At 34.0% G+C, this 15,838-nt stretch overlaps 1 protein-coding gene across 2 annotated transcripts; it reads right to left on the reverse strand.

Annotated features, from left to right (window-relative positions):
• Positions 1 to 489: 489 nt before the first annotated feature.
• On the reverse strand, positions 490 to 15,838 carry MBIP (MAP3K12 binding inhibitory protein 1). Of its 2 annotated transcripts, XM_015813011.1 has the most exons (9): positions 15,674 to 15,838; positions 10,722 to 10,841; positions 8,773 to 8,994; positions 8,575 to 8,671; positions 6,595 to 6,660; positions 5,011 to 5,163; positions 3,998 to 4,095; positions 3,227 to 3,265; positions 490 to 1,320 (listed from the first exon to the last, which is right to left on the reverse strand). In XM_015813011.1, the coding sequence occupies exons 1-9, from the start codon at positions 15,803 to 15,805 to the stop codon at positions 1,216 to 1,218; spliced, it is 1,032 nt and encodes a 343-aa protein (XP_015668497.1). In that variant the 5' UTR covers positions 15,806 to 15,838; the 3' UTR covers positions 490 to 1,215. The 2 variants fall into 2 exon arrangements, with proteins under 2 accessions (XP_015668497.1, XP_015668498.1); XM_015813012.1 differs by lacking the exon at positions 10,722 to 10,841.

Raw genomic sequence — 15,838 nt, forward strand, 5'->3', positions numbered from 1 at the left:
TTCCATTAAAACCTTCACATCTGTATAACATTTTGTTTCTTTTTTTATTAAGTTTTGTTCTTCAATATTTTTGTTTAGCGCTTTACAATGTATTTCAGTCGAACTGAATTGCATTAGGTAACCATATTAAAACTTCCAAAGAAACAGTAGCATTATATAATCAAGAGAGAATGCAAGCCAATGGAAACTTTCATAGCTCACTGGGGACAACATTCCATGTAAATTAGCTCCTTATAAAAATGGACCATTCCTCCAAAGGTTATGGCACCCAAAGTAGCAGCTGCTTTACAGATTTTAGTGTACTGGCCAGGTAAGTGGAATTCAGTATTCCTTTAGATATTTTGATCCTGATAACATGCATCAGTATGTTTGAAAAGCAGAGATTTAACATTATCCAATTTCTTTCTTTTTTTTCCCTTGGTCTACACTTTTCCCTTCCCTTTTTCTTCCCCTATTTTCTACTACTTTCTTTTGTCCTTTTGTATTATATATCATAAACTAATAAAAATAATAATTCCAGACAAGTGTATACTTTACCTGTAGAAACTCTACTCACAACAAACTGAGAACACTTAATCTTAAGATTTCAAAAAGCCACAGTCAGTGTGAGCAATCGTTGGCTGGGATGACTATTGGCATCACTTGATTGGAGAGGGATGAGTTTACCTTGGTGAGTACTTCTTCTCTTAAAATGATGTATGAATTTTACAGAATAGGCTATTAGTATTAACAAATGAAGAAATTTCTTATAGATGGTTTCTTCCTCTCCATCAGGAGAATCCTCATCTCTTTAAGGGTACCATGAACATTTCATAGTTACAACAAGTCTTTATTTTTATTTATTTATTTTGTAGCTTTGTGACATAAAGTAATATTTTCAGTAATGCTCCTTGCCAGAATTATATTTCAACAGAAATTTGTTTGTTCCATCAACGTAACACACAAAACATGAAAACAAAATTTTATTTTTTTCTATTAAAAATTCCACAGATCCACCTTTCCATTAATGGAAAGGAGATATTTATAATGCTATTTCCAAAACATTCTTCATTCTTCAATCTAGATAAGTAACAAACTTTACTTAATCCAAGTTTCAAATAAGAATTAGATAAATTCATGTGCATATTTAGCTTCCACGATAAATGCTAGATAAAGAGTACTCAGTCTAAAAAGGTTAAATATGCATGAAAGCATAATGAAGTCTCATTGCCATAATCAAAGAAACTGATTTACCACTTTGGGCCTCCCTTCATTTGTTTTTCTTAGCAATGTTTGTTTGAGTGCATTGATCTTCTCATCAAGTTCAGCCAGAGTATAGTTCTGCCATTCAGAAAAAGACGAGAGCATACGGTAGTATCATGAATTTGTAGCAAAAACATTTAAATTAAGAAATAATTTGAGAGCAAGCATGGAGTTAATACTCTGGAGAAAGGATGAACAACATGTTTATAATCTTTCACACCAGTTTCAAAGCTTCTTTAATTTAAAGAATATCATGGTCCGGAATCTAAGATTATTTTGGTGGCAGCAGTAATTTAAACTTACCTTTCAAACATGATATGAATCTTGATTTTATATAGTGGTCTTCAACTAACATTAATTTTAAAAAGTGAGCTGCAATTCAAAGTAACAATAGCACTGAAACTACCATTATATGTGTGAGAGTCACATGGGTGCCAAACCTGTCAAAACTTTGAATTCAATTCCAAAAAAATGCATCTCAATAGAAACTTAGCACCTGCCTGAGACTTTTTAAAGCAACCACATTTTTGTCAGTATTACATGGCAGTTAAAGAAAGCAGCTACATAATCCTGAGACAGGGGAAACAGCTTTAAAAAGTACAGACAGATTACTACATTCATGCTTCCTTATGTTTCAATCATTTTCCAAATTATTTCTGAAATATTGCATAGCTCTAATAAATACAAAGTTAATTCCTGACTTAAATACTAATGGCTATAGAGGAAAAATCTCCATGACAATTTAAAATGTCTAGTATTAAAACAGAGAGAGAAAAAAGACTTTGTCAATTAAAATTTTTCAAATTATTAATGAACTGTTAAACAAAATGCTGACCTTATAAACTGAAAGCCAATCTTAGAAAAAGAGTAGTTTGAAGAACATTATTTCAATAAAAACTGCTTTAGTCAGATTCAGATATGTGTGTGGAATCCATGAAACTGCTAATTATCAGTGCAATGCTTCAGAAATAATATGGAAAAAGTTCTTCAGGGTATATGGGAACAGCCACATAATCCCATCTGTAGCTCTTTAAAGCAGATTCACCTTTCTTGTAATGCTGCATGATGTAAAGCACCTTTTTACCTTCATTGAATCTGAAGTACTGAATCCTTCTGGTACATTTTTCACACAAACAGGCAAAAATGTTGCTATTTATGTGAGTTGGATAGCTAGCACAAGAACTGTCCATATCAGCACTAATGGCACCTGGAAAATTGTGGCACACCTGCTGTTCAATTAAACCAGCAATCTGAGAACCAAATTTAAAATCCCTGACAAGAAAGTTTTTAACTCTGGCCACATTGCTGTGCAAAGATTAGAATTGCTAAGCCTGTCAAGCAAATTTTACTCTGACATTAATACTGCAGGAAGACAGGTGTCAAACTCAATTTCATTGAGGGCCGCATCAGCATTGCGGTTGCCCTCAGGGGGCCGGGTGGGTGTGGCCAGGGTGGGTGCGGCCTACTGGGTGGGCGTGGATGAAGTGGGTGTGGCCTACTGGGTGGGTGTGGCCAGCTTTACATCGTTTGCGTCAAGGGTCCTCTCAGGCCTGGGGAGGAATGGGATAGATCTGAGGGTCTCTGGCAGAAGGGGGTGGGACTGGGGCAAGTGCCAAGGCATGGTCCACTGGAGGAGCCTCACTGTTCCTCTCAGGTCATGTGGGGGGGGGCTTATGGAGCTAAGACTGAATGCGTTTCAGCATAGAGGGCCACCACAAAATTGTACATTGGCTCCTGGCTGGCCTGGGCCAGGGCCAAGGCAGAGGGGGCCGTTCCCTCACTGTTTCCAGGATGGCTTCGCGGGCCACATGAAACCACTTCCTTGTGTTTGACATGTCTGAACTAGAATATGCATATAATCCTTTGGCGATAGACAGAAAGAACATTCTGAATAAGTTAAAGATACAGCCTCCATTTTATGGATTAGGAAAGCATCTCTAAATTTGTAACTGTAAGTACATATAAATGTAACAACTAGACTCACTTGATTTTGTTGAATTTTTCTTTTTTTTGTAGACAAATTCTGTTAAAAAAATCAAATATGTAATATGTCATTACCAATGGTACTATAGTTTTAATAAACAGTAATTATCCTTTTCATCTGGAAAGACTCACATTTTTATGAATGAGAATTACTGACAGTTAACTTTTTTGCTCATGTAACCTCCTTAAATTTTCTAGGGTGCATATTCATCTCCCATCAGATAAGGAGCAAAATGCTTCTGCTATGCAAATTATCATTGTTATTTTAATTTTTCGGAAAGGTTTCAAGGCATGTTGCTTAGTCTTCTCTCCCTTTCTCTCTACCAACTTCTCTTAAAAAAAACAAGCAAATTAAAGAAAAAGTTTTCTGCTTAATATGTTAATTTTTTTAACTGTTAACTTCCTTTAACTGACCTGGAGGGTTGGTTTTTAACTAGAAAGAGGACTCAGGAACTCTATTACATGTGTGGTACATATGTAGCCATTTGATAGATCAGCTCTTAAGAGAAAATCTTCACAACTATTTCAGAGGAAAACACTCTGAACACTTTTAAAAAGCTAATCAATTTTATTGAAACAACATCCCATGAATTTTCCAGTGTGTATGCAGAATTCCTGTGTCTGCTAATAGCCCAATTGACCTTGATGGAAATCACCATGAGCTATCACTTCAGAAGAACTCAACAAGGCTGTTTTGAAAATCGTGGATCCAGGTATCCACATCCCCATTCAAGACATTTAGAACAGGATACCTAGACTTAACATTACTTACCACAGACTGAAAATATTCAGGAGACATCCCTTCCAGTTCAAGAATTTTATCTTCAAGCTTTTTTATCCTCTGATAAATATCTTTAGGCACTGGTCCACCTACAGTGAAGCATTAAAAAAGGAAAAGCATAAAAAAAATACATCATGACTAGGACACTTTTAAAAATTCAGAACCTTCCAACCTTTATTAACCTTTATTTTGATTATGATCTTCTTTGTGACAAGTTTATTGCTTATTGCTATACTGTATTTGCATACCTACAGTATCTTAATATTTTGTACAAATGCTATATTGATAGTCATAATTTGCCAAAATGCATTGATTAAATTTTATAGATTATCTCCAAGATCCAGTGTAGATTTCTATAGTGAGTTTATTAATAAAATTTTTCATATTTCATTAATTGAAAACAGCTCAATAGCAATGTTATCCATTCAGCCAAAAAAAAAAAAAAGAGTTGCATGCACTATAACAAGGCCAGGCTATCCCTTGGCAAAGTGGTGAAGAATATAATGGGAGGTCAAAAAAGGGGGAAAAAGCCAAGGGCTTACAAATCTTATTCCATACAATGAATAATTACTCCAAATAACTACTTGGAAAAAAGTCAATTTTCTCAAGATTAAAACAGGGGAGAAAAAACAAGATAATAGTTACTATATTCAATAATTTAAAAGTCACTTAGTTAAACAGCTATTAACCTATTTACCACCACCAGACCAGAAGGCAGTGTGATGAACTGGATGGCATGCTTACTATGAAAACTCTAAATAATTCCTGAAACTCATGGTGGAAAAAAAGTGAATCAAAATAGAGAAGAAATGTATCATACGATAGTATACATCAATACATTTACGTCGATCCAGATTTTACAACTCTAATCCATTTCAATCCTTGTCTCAGTAAAAAATTCTATGGTACAAAAGTAAGAGATACAACATGAAAGTACATGTTTGCTGGCTGTTGCTGAAAAAAAATTACAGTTTAAAATTCAGCTATAAACTCATTCTACTAACCTGTTTGTAACCTTAAATGAGCTTCAATGTTCTGTAGTCTCTCTTCTATTGCTTGATTTCCACAATCATGAGAATGAGTGTTAGCATTATGGTTGGAAACCTGGGCATCTTTATTTCTAGTCTGAGGTCCATAAGTATTTATAACTCGAGAAACTAGGATTTTTAAAAGTACAAGATTATTATTTTTTCCAAATAACAGAACCAAGCAAGTCCATCTGTTCATAGCCTTTTAGTTGAAAGATCCATTAGATTAAATGGAACTTATTCCCAACATTATATTCTGACAGAAGCTATCAACCTTAGACAAAGCTATCTCCTGCTTAAGGTATATGTGACTATTCTTTTACAATGGCCAGGGAGAGATATTTTATCCAGACTGCCTATTTTCTTTTTTTTTAATTAAACATTCCCGCTTCTTCTATAATTCATGCTCAGAAATATTGCTATATTTCAAAAACAAAATGAGTTTGTCAAAGTATCAGTTATACTATACATTTTTCTATATGCCAATTATAGCCAGTATGTAGAAATATATTCCCAGTATGATAAATTCATAACTATTTAGGACTAAGGCTAATGAAAGTTTTGTTTTATCATAGTTTACAAAATAAGCCCTCATTTAGCAAGTTGAATAGCAATATTCAACATGCTAAATGATGAGCTATCATTTATACATGACAGTGGCTAAATTCACCAACTGTATGTATGTATGTATGTATGTATGTATGTATGTATGTATGTATGTATGTATACACCATGGCTTAGCACAATGTGAATCCTACCTTACATGTCAACTCTCAAAGAAACTTCAGTCTTCAATTTAATAACTGTTACTCAACTGTTTCTCATCTCTAAGAATACCATCTCTAACATGCATACCAAATGTCTATGGAGACTCTCAGCATCCAAGTCATGGTTGTCCCAAAGGTGCTTTTTCAAAAGGCAATTGGATTTTTTTTCCCTTGAAGATATTTAATTTCTCATCCAAGAAGCTTCAGAACTGAAGAAGCTTCTTGGATGAGAAGAGAAATGTCTTTAAGGAAAAACAAAGAAAGTCCAGTTGCCTTTTGAAAAAGCATCTTCGGGACATGAATAGCAAATACTACTGCAGATAGCTCACAAAATTAAAGGGCAGTTTTACTTGACACTGTCTAGACAATTTTTTTCATGGTAGAATAATAATAAAAATGTTGCTACCTAAACTTTTCATGTCCTTTATTTAAAGCAACAAGCCACTAAATTATTTAATTAAAATTTTCTATCTTAGAATCTCTTTAATTATTCAACACTTCCCTCCATGAACTTTTCCAGTGTTTCTTTTGGCAGACACATATTTAATATAAAGATATAAGTCTACTGACGCTGAAAAATGGCTTGCTATTGGCTTATCAAATTAACGGAATCTAAGATAAACACTTAGCAACAGTGTTTTGTTCTGAAATACATAAAGGAAAGGAACATGAACATTTGCAGAATACAGTGAAATTAGTTCAAAAATATATTTAATGAACCTGAAGAGACTTCTCTTGCCTTTATTAATTAGCTCTTCGAGAAGTGGTCAAAGAAAGATATAATAATACTTACCCTTCACATGACTTTTGAAACCTGGATAAGGCGTAAACACTGCATCAGTTCTAGCACAGCTGTTTTCTAAAGATGTTTTGAACAAAAAAGAACCCCATTATTTCAACCACTTAGGGAGCTCAGAATTCATTCCAAATGTTCAACAAAGTAGAAATATTGATTGAATTTAGAGGGCATGCTAAGCTACATTTATAAGACACCAAGGCCCAATTCACTAAATTTGCTAAAATTATAATTATATAAATCATTATGCCTTGATACGTTGTCTGATCAAACCATAACTTACCTTACATAAACTACATTCTTTGTCTGTCAGATACAGAATATAACAATTAAGAATAATTCTGGCATGTCTACAGTTATGTTTTTACTAGGATTTCTAATCTGAAAAACTTTTTTTTACTACTTTTCATTTATATACTGGACTGAAATAATTTTGCAGAGCCTTCTAGTGTACCTTTGCCCAAAGAAAATCACACTGAAGTCTGTAAGGTTTAGCCCAAACAATCTTAAAAGTATTCTAATTTCAGTTAAGACCTAAGAACATAGTCAAAACCTTTCCCTCCCCTTTTACAAGAAGTGAAAATACCAAAAGATTTTAACTATACATTTAAACTTTTTTTATATATTTACAAAAAACTATACATATTTGTAAGGTGCAATATTACCAAATACACATTAGAACATACAATAAAATATGCATTATTAAATCATCAATTCAGTTGAAATAAATATATTTTGCATATATAGATGGAGATAAAAAATCTGATAGTTTTCATAACTGAAAATCACTATCATAATAATTTGGATCAAAATTTTATTTTGAGGCAAGTTATTTTTTTCTAAGTAAAGAAATAAAGGCTTTAGCAAGAAACATGCTCATTTCTGTTAAGTTATGTATTACCTAAAGTACTTCATAATTAATTATTTCAAGAGATATTTTTCACTTGGAAACAAGTATATATATATTCTGAAATGAAAATTACTTATAAGAACACGTATATATATATTCCCTTGAATGCTCATTGAGGAGTCTTGATTTGTTTCTAACATAATACACTATTTGTTTGTCGTTTTATTTATAACTAGCAAATTGTGTATACAATCTGATAACTGGATTTTATTCAACCCATTTTAATAGTCATAATGTGGATATCAAATTTCTATCTTTTATTTAAGAACCCAATTTTTAACACTGAGTAAATAAGATTCTTAATCTAGAAAGGTGACAGATTAGTAATAAGATCTGAGCTCACTAGCACAACATGAAGGCAATGTAATTCTAAAACAGATCTTTATGAAATGACAACCCATCATATCCATGTTTGAAAATTGTATCAATGTTTGGTTAAGAAGTTCATTAAGAAAACCACATTCTTGCTAGAAATTTGGTCTAAATAAATGGTAATTATTTAAAAAAAATAGCAAATTCCACATTTAAGCAAAAGTAATTTGGAGTAATTTGGAATGCTATTGAGAAATAGGCTAAACGGAATTTGGTTTCTCTTATTTTTAACTAGCTTTTCTATTTTGAACAAAATTTCAGTTTGGAAGTATTTTACTCCTATTCACTGCATTAATACATTTCTTGAAATGAGAATAAATCGGAGTATTTTTTTTTGTTTTATTCCATAGTTCGTTTTTAAATTCAGTGGGATGTACTCCCATATAAATTGCAGTCCAAATCCTATATAAAAATACGTATCAGCTGCATTGTATTCTAGGAAACTGACTATAGGACTTGGAAAGAAATAACTTTGGGGTCAATGGAATTTTATTATAAATGGTATAATTCTGTTATAATGATATAAACATCTGAGAAATAAAAATGTCTAATTTTTGTTTAATCAATATTTTTCTCACTATTAATAGGCAATCTAGCTCCCTTTTCAGAGGACTCTTTATAGGGGGAGGGGAAGATAATGTGATAAGATTATCATGTGATGTGATAAGAAAATGAAAGTTTGGCTGCATAGCTACCTTGATTACAATCCATAACATTGCAAAATTCTCTGACATTGTTTTCATTGATCTCAGCTTGTTTCCTTTCAATGAAGGCCGATATTCGTCTTTCAATCTGCAGGTAAGAAGCAACTTGTATTTAGTGTTCATTACTGCTACTCAGATTGAAAGAAGGATTTTGACTTGATAGGAAGAAATGGTCCTGCTTTCACTTACTTCAGCTTTCCCAGCTTTTATCTGAACTACTTCTGGGTCAAAACCAAAAGGAGCTTCTTTCACATTTGCAGAGCCACTGGCGGTCTGTTCCATTTCCTTCTGTATGTCTTTATCTATTACATCTGAATTACTTCCCAAATTTCCATGTTCTGTCTCACTAAAATTATAAATGGGTGTGGTATTTTCTTCTTTAATCAAAGGCTGAAGTTTTTCCATAAAAAGCTAGGTAATAGGAAAGAAAAAGAATTGATTTAAAGCAACAGAACATGTTTAAAAAAAAAAAAAAAAAAGCCTGGGATTTCTAAAACTCCTTAAAATAATTTCAGAGACCATATGTTCTCATTATTGTGTACATAATCTAATCAAATAGGAATTAAAATACAGCATCTCAAAGTGTCACTGCCCTTTTGATCACTGCCTTTTACTAATCTGTGTATTAAAAAAAAAACAACCTCTAGAGAGCCCAGACTATCACAGCAAATCTGTCTGTTACTCATCTATTTTGTGCCAAATCAAAGCAGCAGCTTTTGGCACCAATATCACTTAATTTACATGTCATTCAAATGCTTACTCAGAACATTAAGGCTTAAGTATATTTCCTCCTTAATATGAGAGAGCCAAGACTCTCATTCTGTTAAAGGTTTTGCTTTAGCATTACATCACTGACAGCATCTCCACTTGAAAGGGCAGCCACCCAAAACACATAAGTGAAAGTAAATATCCTGTTCCAGACTCATGCCTATCCCAGTGCAACCAATATTTGAAAAACAAATGCTACATTACTACATTTCTTTTTTTAAATTTAAACACCATATTTGCTTCCTTTAAAAAATGTTTACCATTGTCATAAAATATAGGAAAAAAATGCAAGTTTAGCAATTCTTTAATGCTAATGCTTTTTAAAGTTTTAAAAAGACTGAATAATGACACAATCCTGAAGAGTGCTTTCAAGCAATACAAAGAAGAGCTGTGCAACAATGACTGTTTCAATATGTCTCCTGCTCCCACTGTCAGGAAATTCGGAAAACAGGATTTTATGCTATGCCTATCTACAGAAATTTTAGTAAGCGTTATTATTTATTTTGAAAATAAGAAAATGGATGATTCTATAGAAGTAAAAAATTATATTTAAAGACAACACAAGAAAAACAATAGCTTTTGCTCAATCTCCAGTCAATCTTATTTACTTTTAATGTATACATTTAGAGTGATGAAATTATTCAGCTGAAAATTTCCACTATTACAGTGCCACATGAACTGACTGAAATGGTGCCAATAATGTGGTAATTTTTCCCAATGGAGTTTTCACAGGAGATGCTGCTGACAGATTACATTCCAATTCGACAGGAAAGCAACTTAACTTTAATAAAGCAAACTTAACTTTAATAAAGATTAAAAAGCATCAAATGAAAATGATGTAACAGTGAAACTACTTACTTGATAAGATGAAACATTAGGCACAGAAAAAAGTTACTTTAAAAAGATCTGTGCTGGCACTAAGGTTAATTGCTGAGACGCACATGCACCAGGATGCATCATGCTGGGATAATGCCACTTCTTGATCCACTGAAAGCACTCCACAAACGGCAGAACTCACCCAACGCATGGAATCATTATCCTAGCATGACATACACCTGCCGTGTTATTGCTTAATTATAACCACCCCAGATACAAATGTACTGCATTTACAGTGGAAGTGCAGAAATCAACAGGAATGCATTTTCCCAATCTACTTAACCGGAACAGCTTGCAATAGTATTTCCACAATACTTCCAATAAGCCTGTTATCTTAAAAACAGTTAGGACCTTTAGGAAGTAAAGAATTTCTGGCATTTCACCAAGTGAGCTGCAACTATTGCAAATATATCAGTTTTAAGAGTAGTGTAGAGGATTTAAGGTTTAAATTGTGCAATTGGGTTTTAGAAAAGTGCCTAATAAGAAACATTTACCTGTAAAGAGGAAATATGCTGCTGAAGAGCAGTAAAGATCAATTTAGGCTGGGGTAGTGACATGCCTTGAAGTTTCTCCCAGTTTATGTTAATTTTCACCACATCTTCTTCTAGGTTAAACTTTAAAATCCAAACACATAACATCTTCAAAAAGTTACAATGTAAACCATTAGCAATTATACTAGAAGGTAAGATCTGAATAAAATGTGACCAAAGAACTGCCATGCAGATTAGATCAATGGCTCACCCAGTCTGGCAGCTTGCTTTCCATACAGGCAATCAGAAGAGCCAATAACAGATTTTAAAAATAATAATTATTGCTGTACAAATTCTTTGAAATAAAATATTCAGAATCCATCTGAGTATATACAAAACCCTTCTTTTCAAAACTATTAAAGCTGCTTCATTTTTTAACAGGCAGACATGCAGGACTGCTTTGGAAGCTTCTGGCTGTCTCCACAAGTTTATTTCAAATGTAAAAATGTGCAAATATATCAGTTTTTTAAAAAATGTGTTTGAAATGTATTGTCTTAGAGAAAACAGCTTGCAAAATAAATAAGGGAAGGTGTAAAAATACAAGTTATCAGGAAAAAAACTTTTTGAAGTGTCCTTAAAAATTACTAACTGATAAAAGCTGAATTGAATTAAAGAGAAAAAATGAGAAACTGAAACAGAATGTCTGCCCATCAGTCATAATTTCCATAAATCATAATCAGAAAAGCTGAACTTTCGGATTCATTTTGCAGCTGTACTGATTTGAAATGTTTTTCCTTCTAACAAACTATGTTTCTGACTTAGTTACTAATTATTACTATTTTGGTTTTATAAGCTATATTCTGTTCTTGATTAGAACTGCTCTTAGGACCCATGGTTATATAAAAGAGTGTCAATCTGTGAAATAGGTACACAACTGAATGAATGAAATATTCCACCTTATGTTTTTTATTGTATATATTATTAGATTTTTATCCACCTTTTATATATTTTGGTCAATTCAAGATGGCAAGCATACTTAAAGCAGCAGGGAGTGAACAGACCAGATGATCATACCCTCTGCCCCTGATCACACCCCCTGATGCTCTTAATATTCACACCTCTTATTTTCCCCACAACAACAACTCTATGATGTGGGTTGGACTGAAAGAATGTGACTGGACCAAGTCACCCAGCTGACTGTCATGCCTAAGGGAGGCCCAGAACTTACAGTCCCCTGGTTTTTAGGACAGCACCCTAACCACTATACCAAAGTGGCAGTATATCTAGATCAAGTGGAATATTATTTAACCTTTATGGTTATATAATATACCTATTATTGTAAACATTGTATTTTTATTGCAATCTGTTGCATGTAATTGGAGATTAATATATTTTATATCGTTCAAGCCCATATTTATTTATGGATAAAACCTTGCTTTATTATCTATCTTCCTAGTATTTTTTAAAACTCTGTAGTTCTCACTCAAAACATAATTCAGTAGGTGAATGGGGAGAGGGATTCATTTCAGCTTTGCCAGGTTTGGTGTTAGGAATATCTTAATGGAGACCAATTAACTTTGTTTTGATTATTGAAAATAAATTATCCTTTTTCTTTTCCAGAAATCCTGGCTCACTGAGTTCTGTGGCTGTCAAATTTCAGTTTGTTGTTAAATTGAGGTATTCATAATGATTAGAAATTATATTTATAATCACAAGCTTCAAGAGACATAAATATATGTTTTGCTCTTAGGCAGGCAGCTTTCATTACTAATGTACTAACATTTTAGATATCTAGATGGTTTAGATATATTCTAATAATTCACCTATTCTTATTGGAATCCTATAAGTCCTTTATAGCATGACACCAAGCTACTTGTGCCGACGTTAGGCTTGACCTCATCAATTTGCCAGAAACAGCAACTAATAAACAGGGGGTGGGAACATTGCTTTTCTGCAGCAAAGCCATCCTCTGTAATGTTGAAAGTTTATCCCTTTAGCTGTTTTTGAGAAACAGTTGAGGATGGAGCTCTTCTGGAGAGTGTTTGGGGCTTGAAACCTGTCTATTCTAGATTATTTTCTAGCAGTTTCCTGTTTTGAGACTCAGTTTTTTCTGGTTTGTGTCTTAGGCTTTTGGATTTTACTGGATTATAGATGTTTTAATGTTTGCATTCTTGTAAAACGGCTGAGAATTCTATGGGAATGTGATGAGACACAAACGAAATAAAACAATATACCTAAACTGATTTCTGTGTGAGTAGAGAGTAGAGTGTCTGAAAATATATAATATGTTTTCATCTCTTTTGTCTATATTCCATCTAAAATTGCTTCAAATGATCCCCAACATATTTGGGGAAATTGTGGTATAGTGGTTACTTTCACACAAATTGAAGTCCAGATTCAACCATGGAAACTGAAAGGCAATTTGAGGCCACCTACATCCCTCAGCCCAATCTACTTCACAGGGCTAGTACTGTAGAGAAGAATTGAAAAAAGTGCTGTGTATGTTACATTAAATTTCTCAAGTAGGCATATCCAACCTTTTGGCTTGCCCAGGCCATATTGAGTGAAGAGGAATTGTCTTGGCCACATAAAATATATTATAGTAACCAAAATTGTAAAGGTTTATGATCTTGTGGGCAGCATTATTAGCTGTCCAGGCCTGCTTGCGGCACATAGGACATGCCTGTTCTAATGGAACAACAGACTATAACTCTAATAAGCAATTTAAAAATATAATAAAAATTTTTTAGTGTTTATTCTGCTGGCAGACTGATAGATACAACAAAATTTAAACATGATAGTTAAAATAAATAGATTTGCAAATATGTCTGTCTTTCTCAACAGGATTTGGACAGTTCCCATTTCTCTGGTATTTAAATAAGTATTGGGCATTTGGGAGATGATAATACATTCTGGCTTAACTTAATCATCATAATATTATTTCTGGTTGCTACCAATGCCTTTTCTTTATTCATGTCATCAGCAACTGTGACACAGCATGAGTAGTTCCTATTAAGCAAGAATATTTTGGGTACTCCTGAGTCCGGAGGATATTTTTTTTCTTGTGTAGTTTATAAAACATACATTTAAATTTAACCATAATTATAGCAAAAGTTACTATGGGAAGTAAAGTTGTTGGATATTATAAATACTTATGGTCTCAGCCCTATATTTCAGTATAATTAGTTCTGCATTTCATGCGCCAATGATTTTGGTCACGGTCTTCCAATTCACTTAGTTGTAAATTAACATGTTACACAGAGTGCAAGAGAACAGTTTTTAATTAGAAAAAAACCCAAAATATTTCTATTTGTTTCAAATGTTATGCAAGTTTTTTGGCTACAATTCTGTATGAAGAAATTCAAATTTAGTTCAATGTTGAGTATGTACTCAGAGCACTGTGGTATTCAGTTGTAAAAATTGCTTTCAACCATTAAAAGTAAAATAGATTTTTAATAACATTAACAGATCATGGAAGTATAATGGTCTCTGAAATATAGCCAAGGCCACAAAATAAATTATTGAGCTTTTGTTTTCCAGATCTAAATCCACTTATTTATCTAAAGGAGAAAATGTCACTTTAAGTAGGCAGTCAACTAATTTCCACCCTCAAGATGGATTTTGGCAAGTCTTGAAATTATAGCTCACAGTTCTCTTGCTTCTTTCTCATTATAACAAATACTGCTAGCATTCTTATATATTCTTATGGCTTCTCTCTTCATCATCTTTAACTTTTCAGTATACTTTTTAAAGTATAGTTTACTTCAGTATACTTTTACAATCAAAATAACATACTACTACATCATTTACTAGCAATGTAACTAGAAGTATGGAATCTGAATAAGTAGGTTCTTATTTTTAACTGAAATAGGCAAAAAACCATCAAGGATGCAAAAAGATGATTTTGAGAATGGGATTGCATTTGTTATATTTCACCTACTTCAAGAGTACATGTTCTTTGAGAACACGTTTATAACCAGACTTTCCCCCCCAAGTCTAGGCTGTAGTATTTCAAACTTACAGATGTGCATAGGTGCTCAGTTATTTAAAACCGTATGTATATATATTGTAAAAGATTTTGAAATCCACATGTCTTCCCCCCCCTTCTTTAGATAAAGTGACAGCATCCATTTTGAATCAAAACCATTTGTTATTCATGGCTGACAGACTATTAAATATCAGCTACACGATTAGCAAGCAAGGAAATTGTTTAAAAATAGAAGAAATGAAAAGAAGATAAAGCAGACAATCCACCCCGTGTGTGTGTGTGTGTGTAAGTTATGTAACGCCTCATACATGGGGGCATGACATACTGTAATAGCTGTTTCTCTCTGCTGTGGAAGGTAGACTATATTTACCATTCTGAAAGCCTCCATTCTCCATTGGTAATTCTGTTACAGTGAAAGAGAACAAGGCACCAGACATAATATCAAAGAAAGATATCATTTCAAAACTAAATCAAACGTGAAAGAAAACCCTATAAAATACTCCAAATCTTGAATGCCTAGCAGTTACGTCTCAAAAGGAACTCCCTGCGTCTCAGTGATTCCCCCCAAAGAAAACGACGGGGTTTCCTTCCTTTGTAGCCTATTCAGAATGTTGCAATAAGCTGGCGATGCACATCAACTACAGTGACGGCTCTAAATGCATCCCAAGGAGAAAACGTGGGAAGAGCGCCCTCGCTACCTAGAGCACGGTTCCTCTTCAAAGCCAAGCCAAAGTCTGAGCTCCGCTAGTTCATCCTTTGCTCCCTTTCAAACAGCCCGTCGCCTCAGATTATTCCTACAGCATCTCGGGAGGGGCAACCTTTCCTGTCTCCTCCCTCCAAGTAAAGCCCGCGTCAACCCCGCTATCCCGGAGTTTTCCCCCTCGGGCATTTGGAGAGCAGAAGCGGTGGCGATAAGGAAGACCCGCCTATCTGGGCACCCGTCCCTTGGCCAAGTGGAGGTATGGCTTCGTTCCCCGTCTTTATTTACCTGCCCAATCAACCGAGGCAGCGAACGCAGAGAACCTCTCAAGACCTCCCCGAGCGGCTCTTCGAAGGAGCCCGTCGGCGGAGCGGGATCCTGGGGCGGATTCAAGCCTACCTCTCCTTCCGCGGAGGCCATGACAGCCGATGAAAACAAACGCTATTGGCCGCG

Source organism: Protobothrops mucrosquamatus, unplaced genomic scaffold (assembly GCF_001527695.2).
Source record: "Protobothrops mucrosquamatus isolate PMUCROS unplaced genomic scaffold, P.Mucros_1.0 scaffold127, whole genome shotgun sequence".
Classification (NCBI taxonomy): Eukaryota; Metazoa; Chordata; class Lepidosauria; order Squamata; family Viperidae; genus Protobothrops; species Protobothrops mucrosquamatus.